The sequence below is a fragment of the Melanerpes formicivorus genome, unplaced genomic scaffold (assembly GCF_026170545.1).
Source record: "Melanerpes formicivorus ecotype bairdi unplaced genomic scaffold, bMelFor1.0.p_v2 SCAF_514, whole genome shotgun sequence".
Taxonomy (NCBI): domain Eukaryota; kingdom Metazoa; phylum Chordata; class Aves; order Piciformes; family Picidae; genus Melanerpes; species Melanerpes formicivorus.
In genome coordinates this window covers 95,231-123,072 of record NW_027142866.1, presented here as the reverse complement: position 1 = coordinate 123,072, position 27,842 = coordinate 95,231, and the positions used below count along the sequence as shown (strand labels likewise).

At 47.9% G+C, this 27,842-nt stretch overlaps 1 protein-coding gene across 1 annotated transcript in view; it reads left to right on the top strand.

The window, feature by feature from the left end:
- Positions 1-8,044: 8,044 nt before the first annotated feature.
- Positions 8,045-27,842, top strand: part of LEMD3 (LEM domain containing 3) — a 55,997-nt gene continuing 36,199 nt past the window's right edge. The window contains exon 1 of the mRNA XM_068170676.1: positions 8,045-9,637. Coding sequence (XP_068026777.1) covers positions 8,098-9,637 — 1,540 coding nt within the window. The 5' untranslated portion in view covers positions 8,045-8,097. The remainder of the gene's footprint in view (positions 9,638-27,842) is intronic.

The following is a 27,842-nucleotide window of genomic DNA, read 5'->3' as shown; positions in this document are numbered from 1 at the left end:
ACCCATTTCTAGTTTTGTTCCAGTCCTATCACTCCCTGACATCCTCAAAAGTCCCTCCCCAGCTTTCTTGTGGCCCACTTCAGATACTGGAAGGCCACAAGGAGGTCTCCTTGGAGTCTTCTCTTCTCCAGACTAAACAGTCCCAACTCGCTCAGTCTGTCCTCATAGGAGAGGAGCTGCAGCCCTCTAATCATCCTCATGGCCCTTCTCTGGACACCTTCCAGCACCTCCAGATCCTTCCTGTAATAGAGGCTCCAGAACTGGAGGCAGTACTCCAGGTGGGGTCCCACCAGAGTAGAGAATCACCTCCCTTCCCTGTTGACTGTGCTTTTCTTGACGCAGCCAAGGCTCTGGTTGGCTTTCTGGGATGCAAGTGAGCTGGCTCATGTTGAGCTTCTCATCCACCAGCATCCCCAGGTCCTTTTCTTCAGGGCTGCTCCCAAGCCAGTCACTGCCCAGCCTATACTGGTGCTTGGGTTTGCCCCGACCATTCCTCCAGCATTCCTTGTAAGAACACTTTTGCAGTGTCCTACAAAGCCTGTGTGGTGTAAAGCAGTTATTTCAGTAATTTGCTCTGATCTTTTTGTGGGGTTTTTTTTTGCTATTAGTACTTTCTACTCCCTCCTCTGATTTCTTCTGCTCCTTCTATTTTTCTTCTTTTTTTATACTCTCTTATTTCTACTGTTGGTTTTTTCCCCCCTGCTTGGTTTGTTTGCTTTAGCTTTTTATGCTTCTTTTCTGCAAGAAAAATGGATGTCTTCCACTCTAGCCCAATCTGAGTTAAAAAGGCATGGAAAGGTGAGCTGGAGAGCTGGCAGAAAACATTGCTCTTTTCTATCTATGCAGGGAGAGGACTAGGGGTTTGCTGCTGTGAAGACTTCCCAGAATGAATATTGGAGCTGGTCCAACAGTTTACAGTAAAAGGACTGCAGTTCCAATCCAGGTTCAGCAAGGTGAAGGCCATCTTTGTTTTCAGGCCAGGTACAATAACCAAGAGTGGCTTGTCAGATATGAGTCTGAGAAGTGAAATAGTATCTTTGGAAGGGATGCCACATGGCACATCCTGGACTTGAGGAATCCAGCCTTTACATGAAGTCTGACAGGAGAGGCAGATCTCTGGTGTGTAGTGAGCATGCAGAGTTCAGAATAAAAGGCCTCAGAACTGGAGAACATTATTGTGGAGGGCCAGAGCATCAATGTCTTGGCAGTCCTAGCTCCATCCTTCAACCAAGATGCTCAGCAGATTTTACAAAGGATCCCAGTTCTGAAGAACATTTTACCTTGCTTGCATTTGGGTCAGCCTAAGAGGAGTAGTGGTCCCTCTGCCACACACTATCCAAGCACTGGAAACTGTTCAGTGACCAGGCAAAGTGAGTTCAACACCTCTGAAGGAAGAATGTGTCCCACTGCTGGGTTTGGTGCTGCACCATACACTGCAGAGTAGAAGCTGAAGCATTGGGGCAGAAGCCATCAGCAGCACAGTTTGTGGAGAACAGCTAAACAGTGTTGAAGGAAAACATTCCATGCATCATTCTCATAGAGGGGACCTGTGAAGGCATCTACATGTGGCAGACAACTGAAGTGTGGTGCATGCCAGAGCTCCCCATGATGTGTGACACAGAAGCCTTCATCTGGGTTGGAGCAAGCATCCCTTTAGATGGAGAGATGGATAAGTTATCCATGAGCCAAAAATTAGTTGTTGTAAGCACTTCCTAAATGTACTTGATTCTTGTGAGAGAAACAGAGTTCTAGCAATGCAGCATGTAGTTGGAGTAGGAAATCATAATTCTCAGGGCCACTGGAACCTTGCTCCCATTGTCCTGTGAATGTTTTTAATGGAAGTTCTTCCATTAAAAGCATTCATTCTAACAATCCATTCCATCAATTTTCTATTGACAGTGAAAATTGGAAATTCTTTAAACATGTCAAGCCCACATCACTGAGTGTTTGCAACAAAAGAATTGATTCAAAATAAGAAGCTGAGAGACTGAGATCACAGAAATCACAGAAACATTCAGTTTGGAAAAGACCCTCAGGATCACCACTGTGCAAACAAGAGAATACATTCCCTGTCTCAAGTACATGCTTGCCTCCATTACCTCCCACCTGATCTGCAGGCTGGATACACAAGCAGGAAGGCATCAGCCCTCAGAAAATGCCACGATCCTACAGAAAGCAGTTGTGCATCTCAGCAGTGCAGACTGCCACAAGCATCTCATGAGACCTTATTGCTCTCTACCACTACCTGAAAGGATGTTGTAGAGAGACTGGTGCTGGTCTCTTCTCCCAGGTAATTACTGATAGAACAAGAGAGAATGGTCTCAAGCTACTACTGGGTAGGTTTTGACTGGATATTAGGAAGAAGTTTTTCACAGAAAGAGTGGTCAGGCATTGGAATGTGCTGCCCAGGGAGGTGGTTGAGTCACCAAGTCTGGATGAGTTTCAAGGTGGTTTGGATGTAGTGCTTGGGGATCTGGTTTTGAGGTGAGCCTTATAGAGTAGGGTTCTGGGTTAGACTTGGTCATCCTGAGGGTCTTTCCCAACCTGAATGTTTCTGTGATTCTGTAATTCTGTGATTGAAGAATACCTAAAGGCTCAAAAAGAAAAAGCTAAATACACCAAAGGGACAGGATGTCTTCCAGAGGAACCTGGACAAGCTGGAAAGGTGGCCTAGGTGAATCTCATGAAGTTTAACAAGAGCAAGTGCAGGGTTCTGCACCTGGGCCAGAACAATCCTCACTATTAATACAAACTGGGGGAGGAGGTGATAGAAAGCAGCCCTGAGGAAAAGGATTTGGGAGTACTGATGGATGAGAAGCTGGACATGAGCAGACAGTGTGAGACTGCAGCCCAGAAGGCAAATCACATCCTGGGCTGCATCAAAAGATGCCTTGCCAGCAGATCCAGAGAGATAATTCGGCCTCTTTATTCTGTTCTGGTGAGACCTCACCTGGAGCACTGTGTACAGCTCTGGAGCCCTCAATATAGGAAGGACATGGACCTGATGGAGAGGGTCCAGAGGAGGTCCACAAAAATAATCAGAGGGTTGGAGCACCTCTGCTATGAGGACAGGCTGAGGGAGCTGGGGGTGTTCAGCCTGGAGAAGAGGAGGCTCTGGGGAGATCTAATAGCAGCCTGCCAGTACCTGAACGGGGCTCAAGAAGGATGGAGAGAGACTGTTTACAAAGGCCTGCAGTGACAGGATGAGGGACAATGGCTTCAAACTAGAGAAGATTTAGATTTTATGTCAGGAACAAGTTCTTCACTATGAGGGTGGTGGAACACTGGAACAGGTTGCCCAGGGAGGTGGTTGAGGCTCCAGTCTCTGGAGATATTCAAGGTGAGGCTCGACGATGCCCTGGGCAACCTGATCTAGTTGGGGATGTCCCTGCTGACTGCAGGGAGGTTGGACTGGATGAGCTTTGGAGGTCCCTTCCGGCCCAGACCATTCTGTGATTCTAAACAGACAGCAGCATTTACAATACTGAGAAGTTTTACAAGAGGATCATATTTCTCTGAGAGGTGACTCATGATTTCTAAATGCTTCAAGCATGCAACAGTGAGTTGTGTGGAGATTAAGCTGCATTAGTTGCCCTAAGTAGCAGTAAACCCCAGAACGGCAGCTGTCTTTCCCAAACCCTAAGAACTTATAACAATGCATAAACTTCACAGAAATTTGCAATCAGGAATGGAAGATAAAAGGGGCATTAAGCTTTAACTTCAAATCCCAGTCCAGTGAGGCTGATGGAAGTATGGTTGCTAACTTTCAGAACATCTTTTCACCCATGGGAAGCACTGGCAGTTTCCTGAGAGCAGCAGTCCTTTAAGGATGAGAGGGAAAAATAAAAACCTTAATTTAGGCTGGAGGTGAGGAGAAAGTTGTTCACAGAGAGAGTTGTTAGCCATTGGAATGTGCTGCCCAGGGAGGTGGTGGAGTCACCGTCCCTGGAGGTGTTCAAGAGGGGATTGGACGTGGCACTTGGTGCCATGGTTTAGTTATTCATGAGGTGTTGGGTGACAGGTTGGACTTGATGATCTTTGAGGTCTTTTCCAGCCTTGTTGATTCTATGATTCTATGTCTTATTCAAAAGAACAACCCCATGGTTTTTTTGCTGATGAAGAACAGTCTCCACACTCCCTGCTGTCAACACTTACCTTTAAAAAAGCATCTACTTAAACATTTACTATATGGAGGTATTGGAGCATCTCCTTTATGAGGAAAGACTGAGGGAGCTGGGTCTCTAGCTCAGAAAAGAGGAGACTGAGAGGTGACTTCATTCGTGTTTATTAATACGTGAGGGGCGAGTGTCAGGAGGACAGAGCCAGGCTCTTCTCAGAGATGCCCAATGATAGGACAAGGGGCAATGGGTGCAAGCTGGAGGATAGAAGGTTCCATGTGAACAAAGGGAAAAACTTTTTCCCTGTGAGGGTGAGAAAACACTGGAATGGGCTGTCCTGAGAGGTTGTGGAGTCTCCTTGTCTGGAGACATTCAAAACCCACCTGGAGGCATTCCTGTGTGACCTACTCTAGGTGATCCTGCTCTGGCAGGGGGGTTGGACTAGATGAGCTTTTGAGGTCACTTCTAAACCCTAATGTTCTGTGATTGTGTGACTCTGTATCGTTATTAATGAAGCACTGGTGTCACTAAAAATAATAATGAAAGAAATGTGGAGGTTTTGGATTGGTAGGGGAAGTATCCCTACTTCACTATCAACCAGCAGACATGTTTTTGAAACATTCCAAAATATTTTGGCACAGTAGATTTTAAAGCAGGACTTGGACTCCGCAGGCTTTTCAGTCAGCTGTTCTGTGTATCTACATGCTATAGTCTTGCAGGGGATGATTCAATTGTTAACAATTTGTAGTAATCACAGCCCTCCTGCTGCTAAGTAAACAGTTCTATAAAACAACTCCTGCCCTCGCTGAAACAGACAGAACATCCAAGTTGCATTGGCAGGACAAGAGGATCTTCACCTCTTGCAGGACAGCATGCACTCTCAGAAGGAAGGTGCTCAAGCAGGCACTGGCCAGAAGTGCTCTTATCAGAATGGTATCTGATCTGGGAGTGGCTGCTGTTGGTTTGGCCACAGTCATAGCCAGCCAGAGGTAAGCACAGAGCGTGGACAGGCATATCCAAACATGCCCCCCAAATAGCTGGGGGAAGGTTTGGGCTGCTTCTCATTGAGGAGGAGGAATGGAATTTTGGAAGCATTTCTCATGGCACTTGGGCTATCAATTAGCTACGAGGGGTTGGGAGAGAGGTGAGAGCGGGTACATTTACACTAGTGGTTTACCGTGCTGTATGTGAAATGGCTGTGCAGAGTGATATCATGTGGAGCATGCCTGCAATACAGCCCCTCCCAGTACTTCTCGGCCTTACAAATGTTCTGTTAAAGGAGGCTTAGATGAACAATGGGACAGGTTCTGCATTCCCAGGTGTGGTTGGTCAGGAATGGAGGGTGAGGTACATGAGTTAATCATCACCATTCATCATCATTAGTGTTCAGTTCTGGTCTCTGCTATATAAAACCAGATGTGGACAGCTTGGACAGGGTCCAGAAAAGGGCCACAAAGATGATCAAAGGACTGGGAAGCCTGCCATCTGAGGAAAGGCTGAGGGAACTGGGTTTGTTCAGCCTTGAGAAAAGAAAGCTTAGGAGAGACCTAAATGTCTGTCATGTTCCAGTACTTAAAGGTGGTTACAAAGAAGATGGAGACTCCTTTTTTTCAAGGAGTCACATGGAAAAGAGGAGGGGTAGCAAGTAAAACTTACTCCTGGGGAGATTATGATTGGACGCAAGAAGAAAAATGTTCACAATAACTGACCACTGGAATAATCTCCCCAGGGAATTGGTGGATTCCCCAACATCTTGCCACTTGCAAGATTTTTAGGCTCTGTTTTTGCCAAGAAAGGTCAGGCTAGGTGGGCCCTGAGGTCCCTTCCAACCTGGTACTCTACGTTCATCAGTTGTCACCATCATCATGAAAGAGGGTTTTGTGCCACTCTTTTAGCTCTGCAGACCTGGCTTGATCTTCAGCATGTGCCTGCCTCGCAGCTCCATAAGCCCTGCTCTGCAAGTGTTCCTCAATAACAGGATTAGCAACTCCAGTTCTGACATTAGCAGAGCACATGCCCAATATCCTCACTGCATCAGACTGTGAGGGGGAATATACAAATGCTCCTGCAGTTGGATCTTGTTTCTGGATTGCTTTCTGGATGTGGTGTTGTAAGGCCAGTGCAAGCTGGGTCAAAATGGAAACTCTGCCTCCTGCATTTTTGAAGTAGTAAGGAGGAGAAAAGCCCAGGTCCTTGTCATTTAGGTTAGACAGACAGAGACAGAGCTCAGGAGATTCTGAAACCTCCGTATGAGGTTCTATGGCCAAAGGGCCAGCACACAATTCACATTTTGAGAAATGCCAGTATGATGCCTCTTATCATTTTGACATGTACCCATTTCTGTATGTAGTCAGACAGTTTTAATTGTAACAGATTTAGAATCATAGACTTGTTAGGGTTGGAAGGGACCTCAAGGATTACCTAGTTCCAACCCCCCTGCCTATGGCAGGGACACCTCACACTAGATCAGGCTGCTCACAGCCACATCCAGCCTGGCCTTCAAAACCTCCAGGGATGAGGCTTCCACCACCTCCCTGGGCAAAAAAATAAATAAAATTGAAAGACTGTAGTATTTTCCCAAAGAGCAAAATACATCCAGGCAATTGCAAACTTAATGAGGGTGGTGCTCAGTCACTGAGAGCCTGGATGCGGATTTCCAGAGCATTCCTGCCCTTACATCTGTTCCCTCACAGCTGAGATGTCCTGATGCCAGACTTCTGAAAGAGTTCACCCAGTGCATCAGTGGAAGCAAGGACACTGCCTGCCACCTTGGGGAAGGGCCCAGTGAAGGTGTGCACCTGGGTTCTTTGAGTCTCGCCACCCAGTATTAGGCTAAATTGCCCCTATTAAAGGAAAGATTTGGACATGCTGGAGCGCATCCAGAGAAGGGCAACGAGGATGGTCAGAGGGCTAGAGCTCCTCTCCTATGAGGACAGACTGAGCGAGTTGGGGCCGTTCAGTCTGGAGAACGTTCCAAGCAGACCTTCTTGTGGGCTTCCAGTATCTGAAAGGGACTACAAGAAAGCAGGAGAGGGACTTTTTAGGGTGTCAGGGACTGATAGGTCTGGGGGGAATGGAACAAAACTAGAAATGGGTAGATTCAGATTGGATGTCAGGAAGAAGTTCTTCCCCATGAGGGTGGTGAGGGACTGGCACAGGTTGCCCAGGGAGGTGGTGGAAGCCTCATCCCTGGAGGTTTTGAAGGCCAGGCTGGATGTGGCTGTGAGCAACCTGCTGTAGTGTGAGGTGTCCCTGCCCATGGCAGGGGCTTGGAACTGGCTGATCCTTGAGGTCCTTTCCAACCCTGACAATTCTATGACTCTAAATTTGTAACCTGGCAATCATGTTAAGAGACGTTTGCCATTCGGTGTGGTGCTTCCCGCTGTGTTTTATTCCCAAAAAAACAGACATTCAGCCGGCTAACCCATCCTAGCCTCTATTTGCAGCAGGCGTGCACAAACCCAGCGCGTTTCTGAAGGGGTCTGCCCTTCCAACCCCGAAAGCCGCAGCCGACAAGAGCCGCCTCTCGCTTTCGCACTTCCCAGTTCGGCGACCCCCTGGCCGCCGGGGATACCGCAAGCCGCCCTTTCCCGACCACCCCCGACAACGCTTCCACAGGGCAGCCTAGGGGCATGGGGGAGGGGGTTCCCGCCTCGCCTCCAGCCGCTCCCCGCACACGGGACTGCCCCCAGCCCGCCGCCCGCGGCAGCGGCTCTAGACGCCGCGCGCGCCGCCGTCCCCCACAACCCCTCGGCTCCCCGCGCGCCAGCCGCTGCCGGGGTGGGGGAGAGGCCGCCGGCGCCGCGCGACCCCGCCCCCTCCCCTCCTCCCATCCCCCGTCTGGCCCCGGCGGCGGCGGGCGGTGCTCGCGGGGTGACAGGCAGGTCTAGGCCACAGCCGAGTGCGCACGCGTCAGTTCCGGCGGGGAGCGCGGCGCGGCGCGTGGGTAGGAAACGCCGCGGCGGCGGGGGAGCGGAAAATGGCGACGGCCGCGCAGCTCACGGACGAGGAGCTCTTCTCAGAGCTGAGGCGCTTCGGCTTCTCCCCGGGGCCGGTCACCGAGAGCACCCGACCCGTCTACCTGAAGAAGCTGAAGAAGCTGCGCGAGGATGAGCGGGCCGGGGCCCGCAGCGGCGCCAGCAAGACCCGGAACAGCAACAACAATAACACGGGGGCCGGAGCGGCGCCGGGCGGAGGCGGTGGCCCCGGGCGAGCGGCTCCGGGCGTGGGCGCGCGGCTGGTCGGCTCCGAGCACCCCTACCTCCCCGGGGCCGCCGCCGGGAGCGGCCGGAGCCGCGCAGCACCCCCTGCCGGGGGCGGCAAAGTGCTGCTGGGCTTCAGCTCGGACGAGTCGGATGTGGAAACCAGTCCCCGGAGCCAGGCCGGCGCCGGTGGCGGCAGCAGGAGGGAGCGGGCTTCACCCCTCTTCCGCGGCCTGAGGCCCGCCGCCCCCCACGGCGCCGGCGGCTTGAGTAACAGCTCTGCTCCGGAGGAGGCGGCCAGGCGGAAGCCCAATGCCTGGTGGGGGGCGGCGGCGGCGGCCAGGAGGCCGGCGGCGGTGGCTCCGGGTGTGAGGGAGCCTGGCGACGGCCACGAGGAAGGAGAGGAGGAGGACGACGAAGAGGAGGAGGAGAGCGGGCAGCAGCGATGGAAGAACCGGACCGTGAACGGTAACCGTTTCCTCTCTTACAGCGGCAGCAGGGACAAGTACTCTGACTCGGAGGAGGAGGAGACGGCGTCGGGGACGAGGGCCAAGCAGCAGGTACCGAAGGAGGAGTCTGTCGTTCGCCGGCCCAGACGGAGCCTCAGCAAGTCTCCTGCTCCATTCATAACAGGCAAATGCGCTGCAGCCGGCGCTGGCGTGATGGAGACGGGCCAAGAAAGGGCTGGCGGAGGCTGCGGTGCTGGTGTAGTCGTAACGAATGACAGGGCGGCGGCGGAGGCAGCTGCTGCCGGGAGTCTAGACAGGGACAGAAATCAGGAGGAAGAGGCGGCGGCGGGGAGAGGAGGAGGGTATGAAAATCTGGACTCTAGTCCTTCCAGCCCCAGATACCGCGTTGGCCTACCTAAGAAAACCCCTGCAGTATCGCTGCTGCCCTCGCCGCCCACGGACGTGGACAGCAGTAAAATCACTGACCCTCCAGGCACCATTAGGAAAGCGACCAATAATCATGTTCTCGGCGGTGCTGCTGGTAGCTATAATGTTGAATCCAGGATCTATGCAGCTACTAATAGCCTTCCCTCGGGTGGAACCACCTCCTCCCTTAGACTCAACCACTCCAATCATACGGGTTCAAATCATACCTACCTGAAAAACACCTACAAGAAGAATCTCTCAGAGCCCGAGGAGGAGCTTCTCCAGCAGTTCAAAAGAGAGGAGGTATCCACCACTGGAGGCTTCAGTGCACATTACCTGTCCATGTTCCTCTTAACTGCTGCATGCTTGTTCTTTCTGGTACTGGGATTCACATACCTGAGAATGAGAGGTTCTGGAGTAGCTGAGGATGTGGGAGCCAACAGTAAGTATTTAGGTCAAGGGTAAGGGCAGTTTCTTTCTGCAGCTGGATATAAAACTGTTAATTCACCTTTGCATTTCCAGAAGTGGGTTCCACCTTGGTATAGTCTTTCTGTATCGGGTAGAGCACAGAGAAATTGTCCTTCTTTAAGTATAGACCTTGCAAGCTGGTGTAATAGGCTTGCAAGACATCTCCGGCGCTCTGTGGTGTAATCCGTTGATACCTCTTTTTTAATGCGTTTTCTTCACAAAGCCATTTTACATGTCCAATACGGCAGACGTGTGGCTAACGGAGAATTGAGGAGGCAAGGCTTTATGCTAATCTCACAGAGCTAATCATGCACATTTCGATACCCGAGATTCCTGCAGGGCTGATTTAACTCTGGTGGTTTGATAATGAAGTTTCTTTCCGTTTATGTGTATTGAGGCTTGGAAAGGATGCTGCGTTGAGATGATGTTGCACGCCGCAACAAACTTTGTGCGGTGAACTACGGACCTGTTACGTGTTCTTTCCTAAAAAGTACTCTTTTTTTAACCCCCTAAGTGCAATTGAGAGTGTGTTTATACATGTAATACTGTCGTGCTTTAGTTTGAATTTTTAGAGCGTCCTGGCTTTAATCCTAAATGACTTGGAAACCTCTTTAATATGTGAAAGCAACTTCTGGGAATGGATTTAGAAACTTCCATTTTTCAGTTCAGAAAGCGTTTGAAAGCGGGAACGTCCCACCTAAGGGTGGTGATTCATGCTAATTCAATTCTCAGCCGCTCTGAAACGGGCAGTGGAGATTCCAACATCAGAAAGAAAAATCATGCCGTTGCTGTCTTAATCTCTCATCGGGAGCAATGAGAAGTTATGCAAAAAGCTACTTTTGGGACGTGAGAGCAGTAGAAGGTCCCTGGGGACCTGTGGTTTTTCTTGAAACGATTGAGGAAGGTGGGGGGGGTGTATTCATGTGCGTGTATTTCTTTGTATAGATAGAGGATTTACATACTTGTGTGGGCATGTATACAGTGCCTTGTAAGGAGTGATCTCCGTGTTAGACTGCGATCTGCTTGATGTTACAGGGCAGAAATAGCAGTGCGAGCTGGTTTGGATTTTTTTCTTGTTGTGGGTTGGTTTTTTTTGTGTTGTTTCTTCCCCCCCCCCCCCAAACGTTATTCTTTACATCATGATAGCAGGATAGTGCTTCTGTTCTGTGCTCTTTGGCGTGGGTAGTGAAGGATTTGGGGTTTCGGGAGAACAGCAGCATCGAGGACTTAAGTTATTTGCAGTGGTTCCATAGATGTCCACGTGGCTCTTACCTACCGTTCAGCCTTGTTTTTTGAGAAGGCAATGAACATAGGCAGGTGGCTTAAAATTAGATACAGTATAGCGTGACTGCTGGGACTACACATATCCTGTGGGTGACTTCTGACCATCACTTCTTGAGACATACATAGATTTTCTTACTGATAAGCTGTGTAATTCTACTAATATTCATTTTTCTTCCTAGTCTTGCAATCTGATGGTTTTAATAGGGAATAAGGTTTATCAGCTTTCTGGGGTAAACTTGCTGTCAAATTCAGTGGTTGAGTTAAAACTCACCTGCCATGCAGTCTGATAAAGCTGAATGTCTCAGCTATGCAAATAGCTGGAATACTGTGAAAAGAAATCCACTCTGAACTTACTGTCTCGGAAGAAACCTGGTTTTGAATCTTCCCTCCAGAGCTCATGGGATCACTGTGTTGAGTATATTGCTTTTGAAAACTTATTCCAACTGCAACTGATAGACAGGGATAGTTGTTATTTTCTGCTCTTGCTTATGTTAGGCTGCCCAGCCAGTGGTCTGGTAGCCCACTGTTGCTTGGTAGTTCAGTTAAGCCAGTTCTTGGCCTGTTCCTATTCATTCTCTTTTCAGTGGAACTCCTCAAAGTGGACTTCCTGAACTGTTCTGGCAGTGATGCTCAGATTTCATCTGTTCTCCTTTCTCCCAGCCCTGGGCTTTGCAGCATTAAAGATGGGAATGGGGAAGAGGGCCCTTTGGAAGAAGCAAACAGTAGGTTTTGTGGCTGTCTCCTTTGATAGGAAGAGGAGCAAGCCACTTCTTTTAAGTAATGTGAGAATAAACAGGGGATTACCTTACCCATATGCTCAGCACATGCTCCCTAAATTCTTGCTTCTCAAATGGGCATATGCAACAAAAATATGGTAGGTCTGTAGAACAGGCAAGAACTGACAAGACTGGCCAATAAAACCTGATTGCTGCTGCGAAGGGAAGGAACCCTGACTTACTTTAGGTGCTTCCCTGAGCTTAAGCATCATCTGAGGGAGTCCTTTGGCTCTTCTGTTTGTGTGGGTGTATTGTCTGTTTACTTGATGGAAGCACAACTGCTGCATACACTTTAAATGAAAATTGGTGTGTCTCAAGAAACAACCTTTCAGCTGAGTGAGTGGATACAGAGTTTTTTCTGTCTATTGTAGATGGCAGTAGGTGAGATTCTGTTGGCAGAGAGTGATTTGACTGTGGAAAACCTCCATTATTTTCAGTTTCAAATGACATCATAAAAAAGGTTTTAGTTGTGCTATATCATAATTACAACAGTTACTGTAAGAAAACAAAAGAGGCAGGGTTTTCTCTGTATTTTAGTGGCTTCTTTTAACTTTGCAGGGAATGATGCACAATGAGCTTAATGTTGGTTGGCTTAATTGTTCTTTACCTAAAATGAAATTAAAGTGATCTTTTGTGTGTGGCATTGAGAAATATTTTTCACCAAGAACACCCAACAGGTTGTAATGTGAGAGAAGAGGAGGTATATGTGATGGGGGAGGACACTTAAAACTAGGTGTTGGGGTTGTAATTAGGCCAAGTAAAATAATACAGATGAGAATTGGTAAGCAGAAAACTTGAGGATTGCCATTTTTGCCATGCATAATGTTCAAATGAAATTAATTTTAAGCCATTGACAAGTATGGTGTGGCCAGCAGGAGCAGGGAAGTCATTGTGCCCCTGTACTCAGTACTGGTTAGGCCACACCTTGAGTCCTGTGTCCAGTTCTGGGCCCCTCAGTTTAAGAAGGACATTGAGACACTTGAAGGTGTCCAAAGAAGGGCAACAAGGCTGGGGAGAGGCCTTGAGCACAAGCCCTATGAAGAGAGGCAGAATGAGCTGGGATTGTTTAGCCTGGAGAAGAGGAGGCTCAGGGGAGACCTTGCTGTCTACAACTACCTGAAGGGTGGTTGTAACCAGGAGGGGGTTGGTCTCTTCTCCCAGACAACCAGCACCAGAATGAGAGGACACAGTCTCAAGCTGCACCAGAGGAAGTTTAGGCTGGAGGTGAGGAGAAAGTTCTTTACAGAGTGAGTTGTTAGCCATTGGAATGTGCTGCCCAGGGAGGTGGTGGAGTCACCATCCCTGGAGGTGTTCAAGAGGGGATTGGATGTGGCACTTGGTGCCATGGCTTAGTCATGAGGTCTGTGGTGACAGGTTGGACTTGATCTTTGAGCTCTCTTCCAACCTTGGTGATTCTGTGATGAAGCTTAAATAAAAGACCAGCTAATGCTTAAGTGTATGTTGTTCTTGCAATCTTTGATGGTGCTGTATGTGAAAAGAAAGGTCAGTTTGGACTTGGTGGTGGTATCCTCATTCATGTTGCTCTTGCTGTAAAGTGTGTTTTGCTGCAGCAGCCTTCAAAATACTGTGGGGTTCTGTGAACTTCTTGCTAAGCCAGCATTGTATTTTGGTAGAAAAATGGTGGACTTTACTTTTGTCTGCTTCCTATAGTTCTTCAAACTCTGAAGAACTGTGTATCTTTTCCACCTTCATTTTGTGATGTTACTCTAAGCCTGTCAAGCAGCTAGTAGTTAGTTCTACAGTTATTTTTCATGGGATGCTGATAACAGTATCACAGTATCACTAAGGTTGGAAGAGACCTCAAAGATTGAGTCCAACCTTTCACCACAGACCTCATATCTAGACCATGGCACCAAGTGCCACATCCAATCTCCTCTTGAACACCTCCAGGGACAGTGACTCCACCACCTCCCTGAGCAGCACATCCCAATGACCAATGACTCTCTCAGTGAAGAACTTTCTCCTCACCTCCAGCCTAAACTTCCCCTGGCACAGCTTGAGGCTGTGTCCCCTTGTTCTGGTGCTGGTTGCCTGGGAGAAGAGACCAACCCCTTCCTGGCTACAACCGCCTTTCAGGTAGCTGTAGAGGGCAATGAGGTCACCCCTGAGCCTCCTCTTCTCCAGACTAAATGATCCCAGCTCCCTCAGCCTCTCCTCACAGGGCTGTGCTCAAGGCCTCTCCCCAGCCTTGTTGCCCTTCTCTGGACACATTCAAGTGTCTCGATGTCCTTCTTACACTGAGGGGCCCACAACTGGACACAGTACTCAAGGTGTGGCCTAACCAATGCAGAGTATCAGATCAGTAGTTTTTACTTTCGGGGTCTGGCTTACTGTCTGAAAGATGGGGGCACTACTCCAGGAGCTGTGTAAGGTTATAATTTGAAATAGGTTCCATTTAGGTTCTCACTGTTTCTTCTCCAGCACTTTGCCTGGAGAACAGTGATGTGGCAAAAACCACCACTAAGAGCAAAAGTGGTCTTGAAACTACTGGATTGGTCTCCTTGAAAACCTTAGATTCCTATTAGGAGAGCTCTTTGCAAGTGACATCTCTTGCTAAGTAATTTTGAGATTTTCTATGATACTTGTTACAAAATAACTGCTAGGAGGATAATCCTTACTATATTTGCTACAACTTGTGGTTTTGAAATGTTCATTCCAGAGATTTAGCAGTTTCTCTATTGCAAGTGGAAGATGATGCAAATCACAGTTCTGAGAGTTTAATTCTCTTCTGTCCATGTTCTTGTGTCCTCAACTTCTAAATCCCTTGGGTGTTAAAACTTCTATGGAATTTTATGCAGGGAGTTTCCATTGTTGAGAAGTTGGACTTGCTGTACAAAAGGCAAGAAGATGGCTGTTATGCTCACAGGCCTGCAACTTACTATTCAAGTGCTGTTGTATTTCACAGATCACTTACAAATCTACTTGCCTTATGAAATCAGCCTCTCAGAAGAGTCTGTCTTCTTGACAGTGTTGTCTTCAGTGGAAGAGAATTAATTTTGGATAAAAAATATTTATAGATGAGAAGGCAGTAAAGGATGAGGAGAGGCTGAGGGAGCTGGGGTTGCTTAGCCTGGAGAGGAGGAGGCTCAGGGGAGACTTTATTGCTCTCTACAGCTACCTGAAGGGAGGTTATAGATAGGTGGAAGTTGGTCTCTTCTCCCAGACAGCCAGCACCAGAACAAGAGGACACAGTCTCAAGCTGCATCAGGGGAGGTTTAGGCTGGATGTTAGGAAAAAGTTCTACAGAGAGAGAGTGATTGTCCCTTGGAATGGGCTGCCTAGGGAGGTGGTGGAGTTGCCATCGTTGGAGGTGTTCAAGAGGAGACTTGTTAGGGTGCTTGGTTTCATGGTGTAGTTGATTAGGTGCTGTTGGATGATGGGTTGGATGTGATGATCTTGGAGGTCTCTTACAACCTGGTTATTCTGTTCTAAAGAAGCAAAATTGAAGGATTAAGGGAGTTGCTGTGTTATGTCTGTTAACATTGCATGTGCTTTCCAAGTGTTTGTCTGACTTCTGTTTGACAGTACAACATCATCTTCTATTGACATATTAGTATATAGCTCTTTTTACTTTCTGCATATTGCTTTCAATTCTAGTTAGCAAGTGGTACAAAAAAATCCTGATGCATATCTTAAAGGCTAATCTCTCATGTAGCAGATCTCACTTCTGTGGTTTTGGATCAAGATGAATAGATCAAAGGTACCCTAGGCTGCCTTGACAAGGTAAAGCCAGGCAGAATAGTTAAATTTCCTTAGGATTCTTGAAATTTTTAAACTCTCATCTTCCTTATGGTGCTTCAGAAATAACTCTTAAAGATGAGGAACAAACTTGGCCAAGACTTGCACCCAGGAAAGTACAAATAGTTGTTACAGGGTGCAGAATAGTTTGTCTTACCTGACAGCTTCACATCCTTCCTAAAAGATGATAAATGGCCTGTTTACCTTAGTAGCAGATCTGTAGCTTAGAGCATAAATGGAGACTGGATGGGGGTGCTTGGTGCCATGGTTTAGTTGTTTAGGTGGGTTGGATTGGTTGATGGGTTGGACACGATGATCTTGAAGGTCTCTTCCAACCTGGTTTGTTTATTCTATTCTAAATGTGAAAATTGCTCATCAGTATTTGAAGCACAATTAATGCAACTTCAGAATTCACATTTTAAAGGACATAGCAGTTTTAGATACTTGGTTCAGAATATTTCCAACTAAGATATATGGCATTCACACCTGCAATATGCTGCTGTTTGCAGACCTGCACAAAACTTACCTTGTGCTATGGCTTTATCTATTCTTACAATTAGACTCTTTTTTAATTCAATGATATTATAGACTGTGTTTTTGTGAAGTAAGTCATGAGAAACTGAAACTGAGATAACAGAATCCCCAAGGTTGGAAGAGAGCTCAAAGCTCATCAGGTCCAACCTGTCACTACAGACCTCATGACTAAACCATGGCATGAAGTGCCATGTCCAATCCCGTCTTGATGGTGACTCCACCACCTCCTGTGGAGCAGGGATGCAGAAAAGCTCTAACAGGATCTGATTCACTAGGTATCAAATAGAGTTTGCACTCCATTCCGTAGTGCATGGTCATTTTCTTGAAAGAAAACTCGGTTTCTCATGTGGGAAAATGAAAGGTGCTCTAGGATCTGGAAGGAGATCGAGTTGCAGCTTTTCCGTGTTTTAAAACATTGCAGACTAGAAAGGAGGGGGAAAGTGCAAAGCAAGCTTGTGTTTCTTCTGTTAGAATCATAGAATTAACAAGGTTGGAAAAGACTTCAGAGGTCATAATTACCTAATATCTGACACCTCATGACTAGCTAAACCATGGCTTCAAGTGCCATGTCCAGTCCTTTTTTGAACACCTCCAGGGACGGTGACTCCACCACCTCCCTGGGCAGCACATTCCACTGGCCAATTCCTTTCTGTGAAGAACTTTCTCCTCACCTAAACCTCCCCTGGTGCAGCTTGAGACTGTGTCCTCTTGTTCTGGTACTGGTTGCCTGGGAGAAGAGACCAACCCCCAGCTGGCTACAACCTCCCTTCAGGGAGTTGTAGAGAGCAAGAAGGTCTCTCCTGAGCCTCCTCTTCTCCAGGCTAAGCAACCCCAGCTCCCTCAGCCTCTCCTCACAGGGCTGTGCTCCAGACCTCTCCCCAGCCTCATTGCCCTTCTCTGGACACATTCAAGTGTCTCAATGTCCTTCTTAAACTGAGGGGCCCAGAACTGGACACAGTTAAGAACCTTTGCCAGCTTCAAGTGCAATACAGATTTCTTTCTGCTTAGGACAGATACATACAGCGACAATGGAAATAAGGAAAACATTTTAAGGAAGAACCCACAATACCCAAGGACTTAAATTTAATGTAGGAGCCTCACTTTATGTTCTTTGATAATCTTAAGTACCCTAATGTGAGAGGAGAATCAGGCCTGCAGTCTTTCGTATTCCTGAGGACCAATTGTGTTTCTAAAAGTCATGTGTTTAATTCCTGTTGACATCTGTGTTTCATCTGGGAGTAGTAGGCTGTGAAACTTGGCCTTGATTGCTTACCTAGCTAAGCTAGCAGGAGTGCTAGAGTCATACCAAACTGATCCCTGTCATGCTTCTTGACTTCAGAAATAGCATGAACACACGAACAGGCCAGAGCTGCTGTTCGAAAAAGGAGGTTTTTTTTGGTCACTTAACAAAAAAGCAGTGTCAAGAAAATCAAGTACCTCAGTTTTTGTTGATGAAAGTGCTGCTCCAGTGTTGTGGAGAAACACAAGACTCTGTGGCATATATTCCTTACACCTTTAAAGTTCTTGTGGGTATTTGTATTCCCTGGTAAAATTAGTTGTCTGTTGTGATTTGTGGTAGGTTGAGGGAAGTAAGTTGACTAACCAGATTGTGATATTAAGGTGTATTAAGAAGAAAGTGTTTTTTTTTTTCAGGGGACTGGCATGTTTACTAGGCACTTCAGTAGTGGTGTCTGTCCTTTTCCTGTTTTGGCTTCTGCTGTTGCTGCTGGTAAATGTAGAGCTGGCAGAGAAGGTGGTAATGTCTTTGCTGTGATTATAATAAATGAGGATATGGTAGAACTCTGCCACTGATCACAGTAACCTTTATGGTTTCTGTCCTCTGAGGAATTCTGATTTAGGAAAGCTTGGAATGGGGGAAGTGTTACTGGTAGAAGCAGGCTGATGGATGCAAGGAGAGATGTAAGCAGCACTGCACAACTTACAGCTAGTGTCATAGGTTAGTTCTGAGTAGAAGGTTTGTTCCAGTTGATGTAGAGTCTGTACTTCATACAATGCTGTTTAGTAATGTTCTCTGTTCTGCTGTGTTTATAGTCTGCTGTGGAGGGTGAGAGAGTAAGGAGCCAGTGAGTGCCAGTGTGGGCTAAATGTGATACTGGCAAACATGGTGTGCCTATTGGGCCTAGATTGTTGGAGGAAATACGCTGTTGTCTGGTGTTTTCCAGGGGAAAGGATCAAATGTTCCCCTTTCTGAGGGTTATGCTGTAATGTAAGTAGCTTGAATAAAGCTGCCCTTTGAGAGTCTTAACTTCTTTTAGATGGTTTAAATGAACTCTGAGCAACTGATACAGATATATAAGGCTGTTTAATGTGAGGAGGAGAAGAGGTAAAGGCTTAAAAAGAGAGGTCCAATTTTGAATTAAATGTCATTAAAATGAAGTAGTCTACATGATCTCTTGAAGTCTAATGATGCTATGCTATGTAAGCAATAGGTGTGTTCATAAATGAAGGGTTGTAGACCAATTCCTTTGGCCAGTTTTTCAGTATTACAGAGAAGGCTATTTACTTACTTAAAAGTTGGATGATGGCTTGTTAGGAAATAATTTTGTAAACATACCAAGACTTCCTTCATACTAATTTTATTCTCTTACATCTTAATGCAGGGTTTATATAGAGGTCATATCCCCATAGCATTTTCTTTGTTGAAAAAGTACAAGAAACTTCTACTTGGACTCATTACAGCTTGTGCAAATGCAGCATCAGCCTGGCCTTGCTAGGCAGTCAGCTGAACAAAACTTTATTCCAAGAGCTGAGCTGAGTTGGATCAGTATAGTGTTATTCCAGACTGCATTATTTTTTTTTAAGGCCACATCTAGGTCTCAGTCAAAGAAACAGAAGTGTTTCTCTGAAGCTCAGTTAAATCTCTGAATTGGTTATTGGAGAAACCTCAGACTGTCCATTGACTTTACTTATAGAATCAATAAGGTTGGAAAAGACCTCAGATCAAGTCCAACCTGTCACCCAACAGCTCACGACCACTAAACCATGGCCTCGAGCACCAAGTCCAATCCCTTTTTGAACACCTTCAGGGACGGGGACTCCACCACCTCCCTGGGCAGCACATTCCAATGGCTAACAACTCTCTCTGTGAAGAACTGTCTCCTCATATCCAGACTAAACCCGCCCTGGAACAGCTTGAGACTGTGTCCTCTTGTTCTTGTGCTAGTTCACAGTATCACCAAGGTTGGAAGAGATCATCAAGGCCAACCTGTCACCACAGACCTCATGACTAGACCATGGCACCAAGTGCCACATCCAATCCCCTGTTGAACACCTCCAGGGATGGTGACTCCACCACCTCCCTGGGCAGCACATTCCAATGGCGAATGACTCTCTCTGGGAAGAACTTTCTCCTCACCTCCAGCCTAAACTTCCCCTGGCACAGCTTGAGACTGTGTCCCCTTGTTCTGGTGCTGGTTGCCTGGGAGAAGAGACCAACCCCCACCTGCCTACAACCACCTTTCAGGTAGTTGTAGAGGGAATGAGGTCACCTCTGAGCCTCCTCTTTTCCAGGCTAAACAACCCCAGCTCCCTCAGCCTCCCCTCAAAGGGCTGTGCTCAAGGCCTCTCCCCAGCCTTGTTGCCCTTCTCTGGACATGTTCAAGTTGCCTGGGAGAAGAAACCTTTTGGATATTTTCAGCAGAACTTTAATTCGAGCCCCTCACTTTAACCATGTGTCCCCTCAATACTCCTCAGTATGTACTTAGATAAAAGATCCAACAACACACTCAATCAGTAATACTAACCCTGTGTCTTTTCAGTTATCCCTAAGCTGGACAACACAAGCTCCTCACATCCTGTATTCCCATATCACGCAGCACAACGTCATCAGACAAATTTTGATCTGAATGAGTAGATATTGTTGTTAGTAGAGAACAGGAGTCTAGTCTGAACTAGTCTGAAACCTGTCAATAGATTAGAATAGAATTAACCAGGTTTGAAAAGACCTTTGATCATCAAGTCCAACCTGTCACCCAACACCATCTAATCAACTAAACCATGGCACCAAGTGCCACATCCAGTCTCTTCTTCAATACTTCCAGTGATGGTGACTCCTCCACCTCCCTGGGCAGCACGTTCCAATGGCCAGTCTCTCTGGGAAAAATTTCTTCCTCACCTCCAGCCTAAACTTCCTCTGGCACAGCTTGAGACTGTGTCCTCTTGTTCTGGTGCTCATTGCCTGGGAGAAGAGACCAACCCCCACCTGGCTACAACCTCCATTTAGTGTGAGTGAAAGGTTTCAATCTCGAAAAGCAGAGATGGAATTCTGTTGCTGTTTTGTTGCTAGTGTTGTCTGAGCCGCCTTTTGGTTTTGGGGGTTTGTTTAGTGAGGGTTGTTTGTGGGGTTGTTTGTTTTTCTCTTCAATTCTCAAGATAGTTTCTTGAGAAATAGAGGAACATTTCATCATGAATTTTTCTGTTTGTCTCTGGCATTTGACCCGTGTCTACAAGTTTAGTGGGCTGTTGTTTGTTCTTTGTCAGGTGTCATGCTTTGGCCATTCAGGGTATTTGTTCATTTAGTGGACTGACAGACTGGGTGGTGCATGTGTGACAAAATCCTGAGAGGCCACTTCCAAGCTCTGGAAATCCACCAACTGGATTGTTGGGGAAAGGCCAGCTTGGCAGTCTTGCTTGGGCTGTTTCTCATTCTTGCAAATTCCTTGGAAATAGTTTACTGTTGCTTTGTAAATAAGAGAAAACGATTTATGAAATTCCGTGGTGGGATCTTGAAACTAAGAGGCATTTATGATGTCAGGTTCATCAGTCTGCTGCTGTATGCACCTGATTGTACGATCCAAGGAAGTATCTGGAGGTGAGAAATAGTTCAAGGAAAAAGCTGAGAAAGTGCTGTGTGTGTTTGGGGATTATTTGGAGGGAGTGGTGGGTGAGTTTGTTTCTTTGTGGTCAAAGTAAATTTATATTCTCCTAGGGAGACTTTTGATAAGCTGAGAAAATGGTTAGACGTTCAGATTTGCTTTTGGAGAAGGAAGTAGTCCCTCAACTTTCTTTTGGGGTTTGTTTTTCGTGTCATAGTATTAGTCAGGGTTGGAAGGGACCACAAGGATCATCTAGTTCCAACCCCGCTACCATGGGCAGGGTCACCCCACACTAGATCAGCCTGGCCAGAGCCTCATCCAGCCTGGGCTTAAACACCTCCAGGGACAGGGCCTCAACCACCTCCCTGGACAACCCATTCCAGGGCTTCACCACTCTCATGGGGAAGAACTTCCTCCTCACCTCCAGCCTGAATCTCCCCACCTCCAGCTTCATTCCATTCCCCCTAGTCCTATCACTACCTGAGATCCTGAGCAGTCCCTCCCCAGCCTTCTTGTAGCCCCCTTCAGATACTGGAAGGCCACAATGAGGTCACCTCGGAGCCTTCTCTTCCCCAGACTGAACAGCCCCAACTCCTTCAGTCTGTCCTCACAGCAGAGGTGCTCCAGCCCTCTGATCATCCTCCTGGCCCTTCTCTGGACACCTTCCAGCACCTCCATATCCCTCTTGTAATAGGGGCTCCAGAACTGGAGGCAGTACTCCAGCTGGGGTCTCACCAGAGCTGAGCAGAGGGGGAGAATCACCTCCCTTGCCCTGCTGGCCACACTTCTCCTGATGCAGCCCAGGATCTGATTTGCTTTCTGGGCTGCAAGTGCACACTGAGAGCTCCTGTTGAGCTTCTCCTCCCCCAACACCCCCAAGTCTCTCTCCTCAGGGCTGCTTTCCAGCCAGTCACTGCCCAGCCTGGATTTGTGCCTGGGATTGCCTCGACCCAGATGCAGGATCCTGCCCTTGGTCTTGTTGAAGCTCATGAGGTTGGCTTGTGCCCACCTCTCCAGCCTGTCAAGGGTCCCTCTGTAAGCACATGAAATACTACTTATGCAAAAGCAGCTTTGGATAAAACACTTGGGGGGGAAAGTGAAAATCTGAGCTGTATCTAAAGGTTATATTTAAGTTTGGATACTTTAGGTTTTGTATCTAATAGCAAACACATGTTCATTTTGATGTAAACTGAGGAAAAAAAACCAAAATGGAGTGTTGAGGGCATCTGAAAGAGCCACACTATTGTATGTACAGTGCCCTCTGAGCTAGTAGGTTTTCATTTCTCACTGAGAGCAGAAATAGCAGCTTTGGAAGTAAGTCTGAGAGCTTGCTCACTCAGAATGTATAGTACCCAATCTGACTTGGTGATCCTAGGTGTATTATGACCAGTGTCCGTGAAGTTTGACTTTTCATCAAAGGTGGTACTCCCAGTGGAAGGGCTGTAGACTTTTTTTGTCAGCTTGTCTGCACTGAGCACTACTGTGGCTGTGTGCTTTTATTGGACAGTGTAGTGACTAATGCACTCCTTGGTTTGTAACTTTAAATACTGATTGGCTTTCTTTCCCCTCTTGACCTTTGTCTGAAGGTGCTGTGCAAGTGCACATGAAGTGAGGGGAAGGAGGCAAAAAAGAATGTTAAATCCAGACGACTTTTGTTCTGCTACTGAAGTCATTCTTCTGGAGTGAGAGGAAGCTGGAGGGAAATCACATGAAAGTAGCATCCCTGGGAATGAGCTGTCCTGGTGATTTGAGGAGCAAAGGCTGAATAGGGTCTGCCTATGCCTTCTGGTGAAAGGAGTGAATTAGCATATGATGTCCTTTGCCAGTCAGGAGATGAGAATGTACTGAGCTTCCTAAAGCTCAGCATCAGACTTCTAGCTACGTGGCCAAGTGTTCTGTACATTTCTTTAGTTCACACACCTATCTTTACAGTACTCTGTAGTGACTCATGTATCTGCAAATAGTCAGTGGTGCTGTAAGGTTTTATTGTTCCCAGTGTTTGAGATCTTGGTAAAAGTCCCTTGTTCTTCCTTCCCATCCTCTTTTTGCTGTTTCTACACGGCAGATGAGTTTCTTGCTAAGAGAGGTTCTTTTTTCTCTCTAGATCCACTTGACTCAGAAGTGCACACAGTAGATCAGCTTAATCCATGAGCTAGCTGTTCATGTAACCCTTTAACAGGCATAACTTGTTCATCTAATAAACAATTACGATAACAGTACTACTGGAAGTCTTACTGAATATAGGAGGCAGTGGAGAGGTATGGCTATGTAGTAATACACTTGTTCCCTTCAGGTAGTTTTTGTTTGAACCAGACAGTTCATGCTATCAAACAAATGCATCTGGTATGGTAAACAGCCTGGCAGGCTAGCCTGCTCCTTAGCTGAGTAAAAATGGAAGTTACTGCATATTGCCTATTTGTATCCCTTTCCAGGGATGTTCTGTCTTGAATTACTGCTGAGTTCATCCTCGTTTTGAGCTCTGTAAACTCACATGTGGTAGGCAGTTTTCCTCCTTCTGTGTAGGCAGTACAGATAAGCAGGCTTATCTTTGTCAAAAGAGACCTGCTGGCAGCTACCTCTGTATGACCTGTGTAGAATTAAGGTGGTGGTTTCCCTCCATAGGACACACTAGGGAATCTGTTTTCAGAGGTCTACTGCTGTGTTCAGGCTTTGTATTGATTTTTGTTCAGCAGCTCAGTTGCTCTTAGTACAGCAAGCAGCAGTACACAACTGTATGAATAGGATAGAATAAACCAGGTTGTCCAACCCATCAACCAATCCAACCCACCTAAACAACTAACTGTAATGGGTTGGGGCAGGCCCCCCTCCCCACCACGCGCAGAAATAACGACTCAGACAAACGGATTGCAAAGGTGATGGAAAGTTTAAATAGAACAGTGAGTGCGTGCAGAGAACTAGAGATACAGTGACAAGAGGAAAGAACCCAAAACAGACCCAGAGGAACCCATCCCTACCTGGGGGTACACCCGAGACCCCCAGGGCTCCCTCTTCCCCCTCCCATTGCTAGGCTAGTCTCAGCTGGCCAGATCTGAGACTGCCCATCCCCCCGTGGCCTTGGGCCTAGCAAGGCCCAAGGCCAGGAGATCTCTCCCCCATGTTACCAACTGACGGAGGAGGAAGAAAAGAGCAAGTGCCAGACCCCGCCGCGAAACTTATAGTGGTGCAAGGGATCATGGTAGGAAATAACCTAATTTCCTGTGTCCACCCACTGGGCTGGACTTCTGGACACAGGAAGCAGCCCTGTAGCAGAGGGCACCCAGCCCAAACTACGACAGGATCCACCCCTTTATTTCAAACCATGATGCCTGCACCCAAACACATCATCAAATCAGAAAAACTGATGACATGTCCGGCGAAGTCCGTGTCTTCATCTGGGCGTCCACTCCAACAGTCTCTCAGTCATGCTCAAGTGTCTGTCCATTCCAGTTCTTCTTCCTTCATCCAGTGGAACCTCCCGGCGATGCAGAGCACATTCTCCTGCGGTGCAAGTTCTCCATGGATCTGTTGGGCATCCTGGTCACCTGGAACAGCCTCACGACTTCTCAGCCAAGCCTCTACTTTTCACCCATGGTCACTCGGCGGCATATTCTCCACCCCTGGGGCAGGCCAGTCGAAACCATCCAACCCACGACTGCCTTTTTCAATCCATCCAGGGTGCCGCAACCAACCGCTTCCAACTGCGGTCCAAAACCACACGGATGCTTGTCCGAGGTACTCTGCCCCCCCACTAGGCGTACCAGTACCAAAGCAAGACAGCATCCGGCTGCACACCCCCCACCTTGGAAAGGGAGGGGCTGCACCACAGCTCACTGAGAAGAAGGGAGGTGGAGCCAGGTGCTCGGCGCCAGTTTCGGAACTCGTCCGAAGAAGTCGGGGAAGAGACTAGGGCCGGGCCCGCCGCAGCCCGAGCGTACGGCCGGGTCCGCCGGCGCCGCTCGCCCGCAGCAGGGCTCCGCCCACCTCTGCCGCCGCGGCGCAGAATCAAAATCACCTCCACCCCTCGGACACTCAAACGGCTTCTCCAGCGAAAGCCATGCGCGCGTTCTCAGAGCCCTTGAAAACGGCTTTCCAGCTGGAGTCCCCATCGGCCCCCCGGGGCTTCGGGAGCTGGCTCGCCCGCTCGCAGCGGCTGGCTCTATCCCCGCAGCGAGAACGGACCTGACTCTGATCTGCTCGCCGCTGCCCCTCCCCCACTTCACTGCCCGCCGCGGAGGAGGGGCAGGTTCCGCGTTCTCAAGCGGTACCCCCGATGCCGATGGTCGAGCACCACCCCTGCCTGAAATAGCAGAGGGTCCGCGCCACCGGCAGCGCACCAGTCATCCCCCCACAATCCACAAGAGCTCACACGGCCGCCCCGGCAACATCACTTGAGCCCCCGACTGCCAAACCCAAACCGACGCCCAGAACTGAATTTAAACTCTCCATCCTTTGCAATCGATCTGCAGAGTGGGCACAACAGCCAGCCCCACGTTGGTGCGCCAAAATGTAATGGGTTGGGGCATACCCCCTCCCCACCACGCGCAGAAATAACGACTCAGACAAACGGATTGCAAAGGTGATGGAAAGTTTAAATAGAACAGTGAGTGCGTGCAGAGAACTAGAGATACAGTGACAAGAGGAAAGAACCCAAAACAGACCCAGAGGAACCCATCCCTACCTGGGGGTACACCCGAGACCCCCAGGGCTCCCTCTTCCCCCTCCCATTGCTAGGCTAGTCTCAGCTGGCCAGATCTGAGACTGCCCATCCCCCCGTGGCCTTGGGCCTAGCAAGGCCCAAGGCCAGGAGATCTCTCCCCCATGTTACCAACTGACGGAGGAGGAAGAAAAGAGCAAGTGCCAGACCCCGCCGCGAAACTTATAGTGGTGCAAGGGATCATGGTAGGAAATAACCTAATTTCCTGTGTCCACCCACTGGGCTGGACTTCTGGACACAGGAAGCAGCCCTGTAGCAGAGGGCACCCAGCCCAAACTACGACACTAACCCATGGCACCAAGCACCCCATCAAGTCTCCTCCTGAACACCTCCAATGATGGTGACTCCACCACCTCCCCGGGCAGCACATTCCAATGGGCAATCACTCTCTCTGTATAGAACTTCTTCCTAACATCCAGCCTAAACCTCCCCTGGTGCAGCCTGAGACTGTGTCCTCTTGTTCTGGTGCTGGCTGCCTGGGAGAAGAGACCAACCCCCACCTGGCTACAACCTCCCTTCAGGTAGTTGTAGAGAACAAGGTGGTCTCCCCTGAGTCTCTTCCTCTCCAGGCTAAGCAACCCCAGCTCCCTCAGCCTCTCCTCACAGGGCTGTGTTCCAAGCCCCTCACCAACTTTGTTACCCTTCTCTGGACTCGTTCCAGCAAGTCAACCTCCTTCCTAAACTGAGGGGCCCAGAACTGGACACAGGACTCAAGATGTGACCTAACCAGTGTAGTGTACAGGGGCAGAATGACCTCCCTGCTCCTGCTGGCCGCACTGTTCCTGATGCAGGCCAGGATGCCATTGGCCCTCTTGGCTGCCTGGGCACACTGCATGCTAAATGCTTAGAAGGGCAGAGGCAGGGCAAACCCACATTCTAAAAAGAGACTATTTCTATGTCATAGTTATCTTGACTTTTGTTAATGTCTTTGCTTTCATGATTGAGGATCTCTTAAGAGTCTTCCTGTCAGTGCTCTCCATTTGACCATTATCTTTGGGTGCTGTAAACTGTTCATACTATTGGAGTGTATTACTAATACTTTGTCAGAACAGACTGCAGTTACAAAGAGGTTCCAAGTTGACATTTTTACTGTGACAACTCTTCACAGCAGGAATCCTTCCTGCTTGTATGAGGTCCCAGTAGTGTTTCTGTCCAGGCTGGAATCCTTGGTAGAGTATCAGTAGATTTAATTGCAAATTACCATTGATTTTTTTAAAATGTTCTTCACTGTTTTTAAACCTTTGTGGCTTTAATAAGGCTATTACGTTCCATCCTCAACTTTGGAGTTTGAGGAAGGCAGACCACCATCTAATTCAACATTGAGCTGCTTGTGCTGCTGTGTTTTCAAATTGGAGTTTCCCATGCATGTCTTTCTTTGTTTTTCCTTTGTTCATTTGTCTTCGCTCATGGAAGTCCTGAGTGTTTGACCTTATAAAGAGCTAAAATATTTGATGAGGGAGCACAGGGGAGGAGATCAACTCCAGAAGCCTATGCTGATTCTCTTGAAAGTGGAAGGTATTGTCTACCATTATAAAATCCTGGTAGGTGTCTGAAGATTGAAGTTTCTCCTGGTAGTGTTTTGCAGCTGCTGATAAAAGCAGTATTAGTGTGTTTGGGTTTTTTCTTTCTTTTCCTATGTATGAGCACACCTAATGGAAACTGTGAGTGTGTGCAAGGAATGTAGTATTACCTAATCTTTACAATGCATTGCAAATGCACTTTTCCTGAGTCATTTTTCCTAACAGAACACAGACAGCTGTTTCTTCACTGACATGCAATGGGACTGGTGAGAGGTCTTGAGCACAAGCCCTGTGAGGAGAGGCTGAGAGAGCTGGGGATGTTCAGCCTGGAGAAGAGGAGGCTCAGGAGAGACGTTATTGCTGCCTACAACTACCTGAAGGGAGGTTGTAGCCAGGTGGGGGTTGGTCTCTTCTCCCAGGGAACCAGCACCAGAACAAGAGCACACAGTCTCAAGCTGCACCAGAGGAAGTTTAGGCAGGAGGTGAGGAGAAAGTTCTTCCCAGAAAGAGAGATTGGCCATTGGAATGTGCTGCCCAGGGAGGTGGTGGAGTCACCATCCCTGGAGGTGTTCATAAAAGGACTGGATGTGGCACTTGAAGCCATGGTTTAGTTGTCATGAGGTGTTAGGTAATAGGTTGCACTTGATGATCTCTGAGGTCTTTTCCAACCTGGTTGATTCTATGATGATGTGTGTGTGAATTCTGTGGCTATAAACCTGGGAAGAGGATACTTTAAGAATTGTTTTCATACAGATCA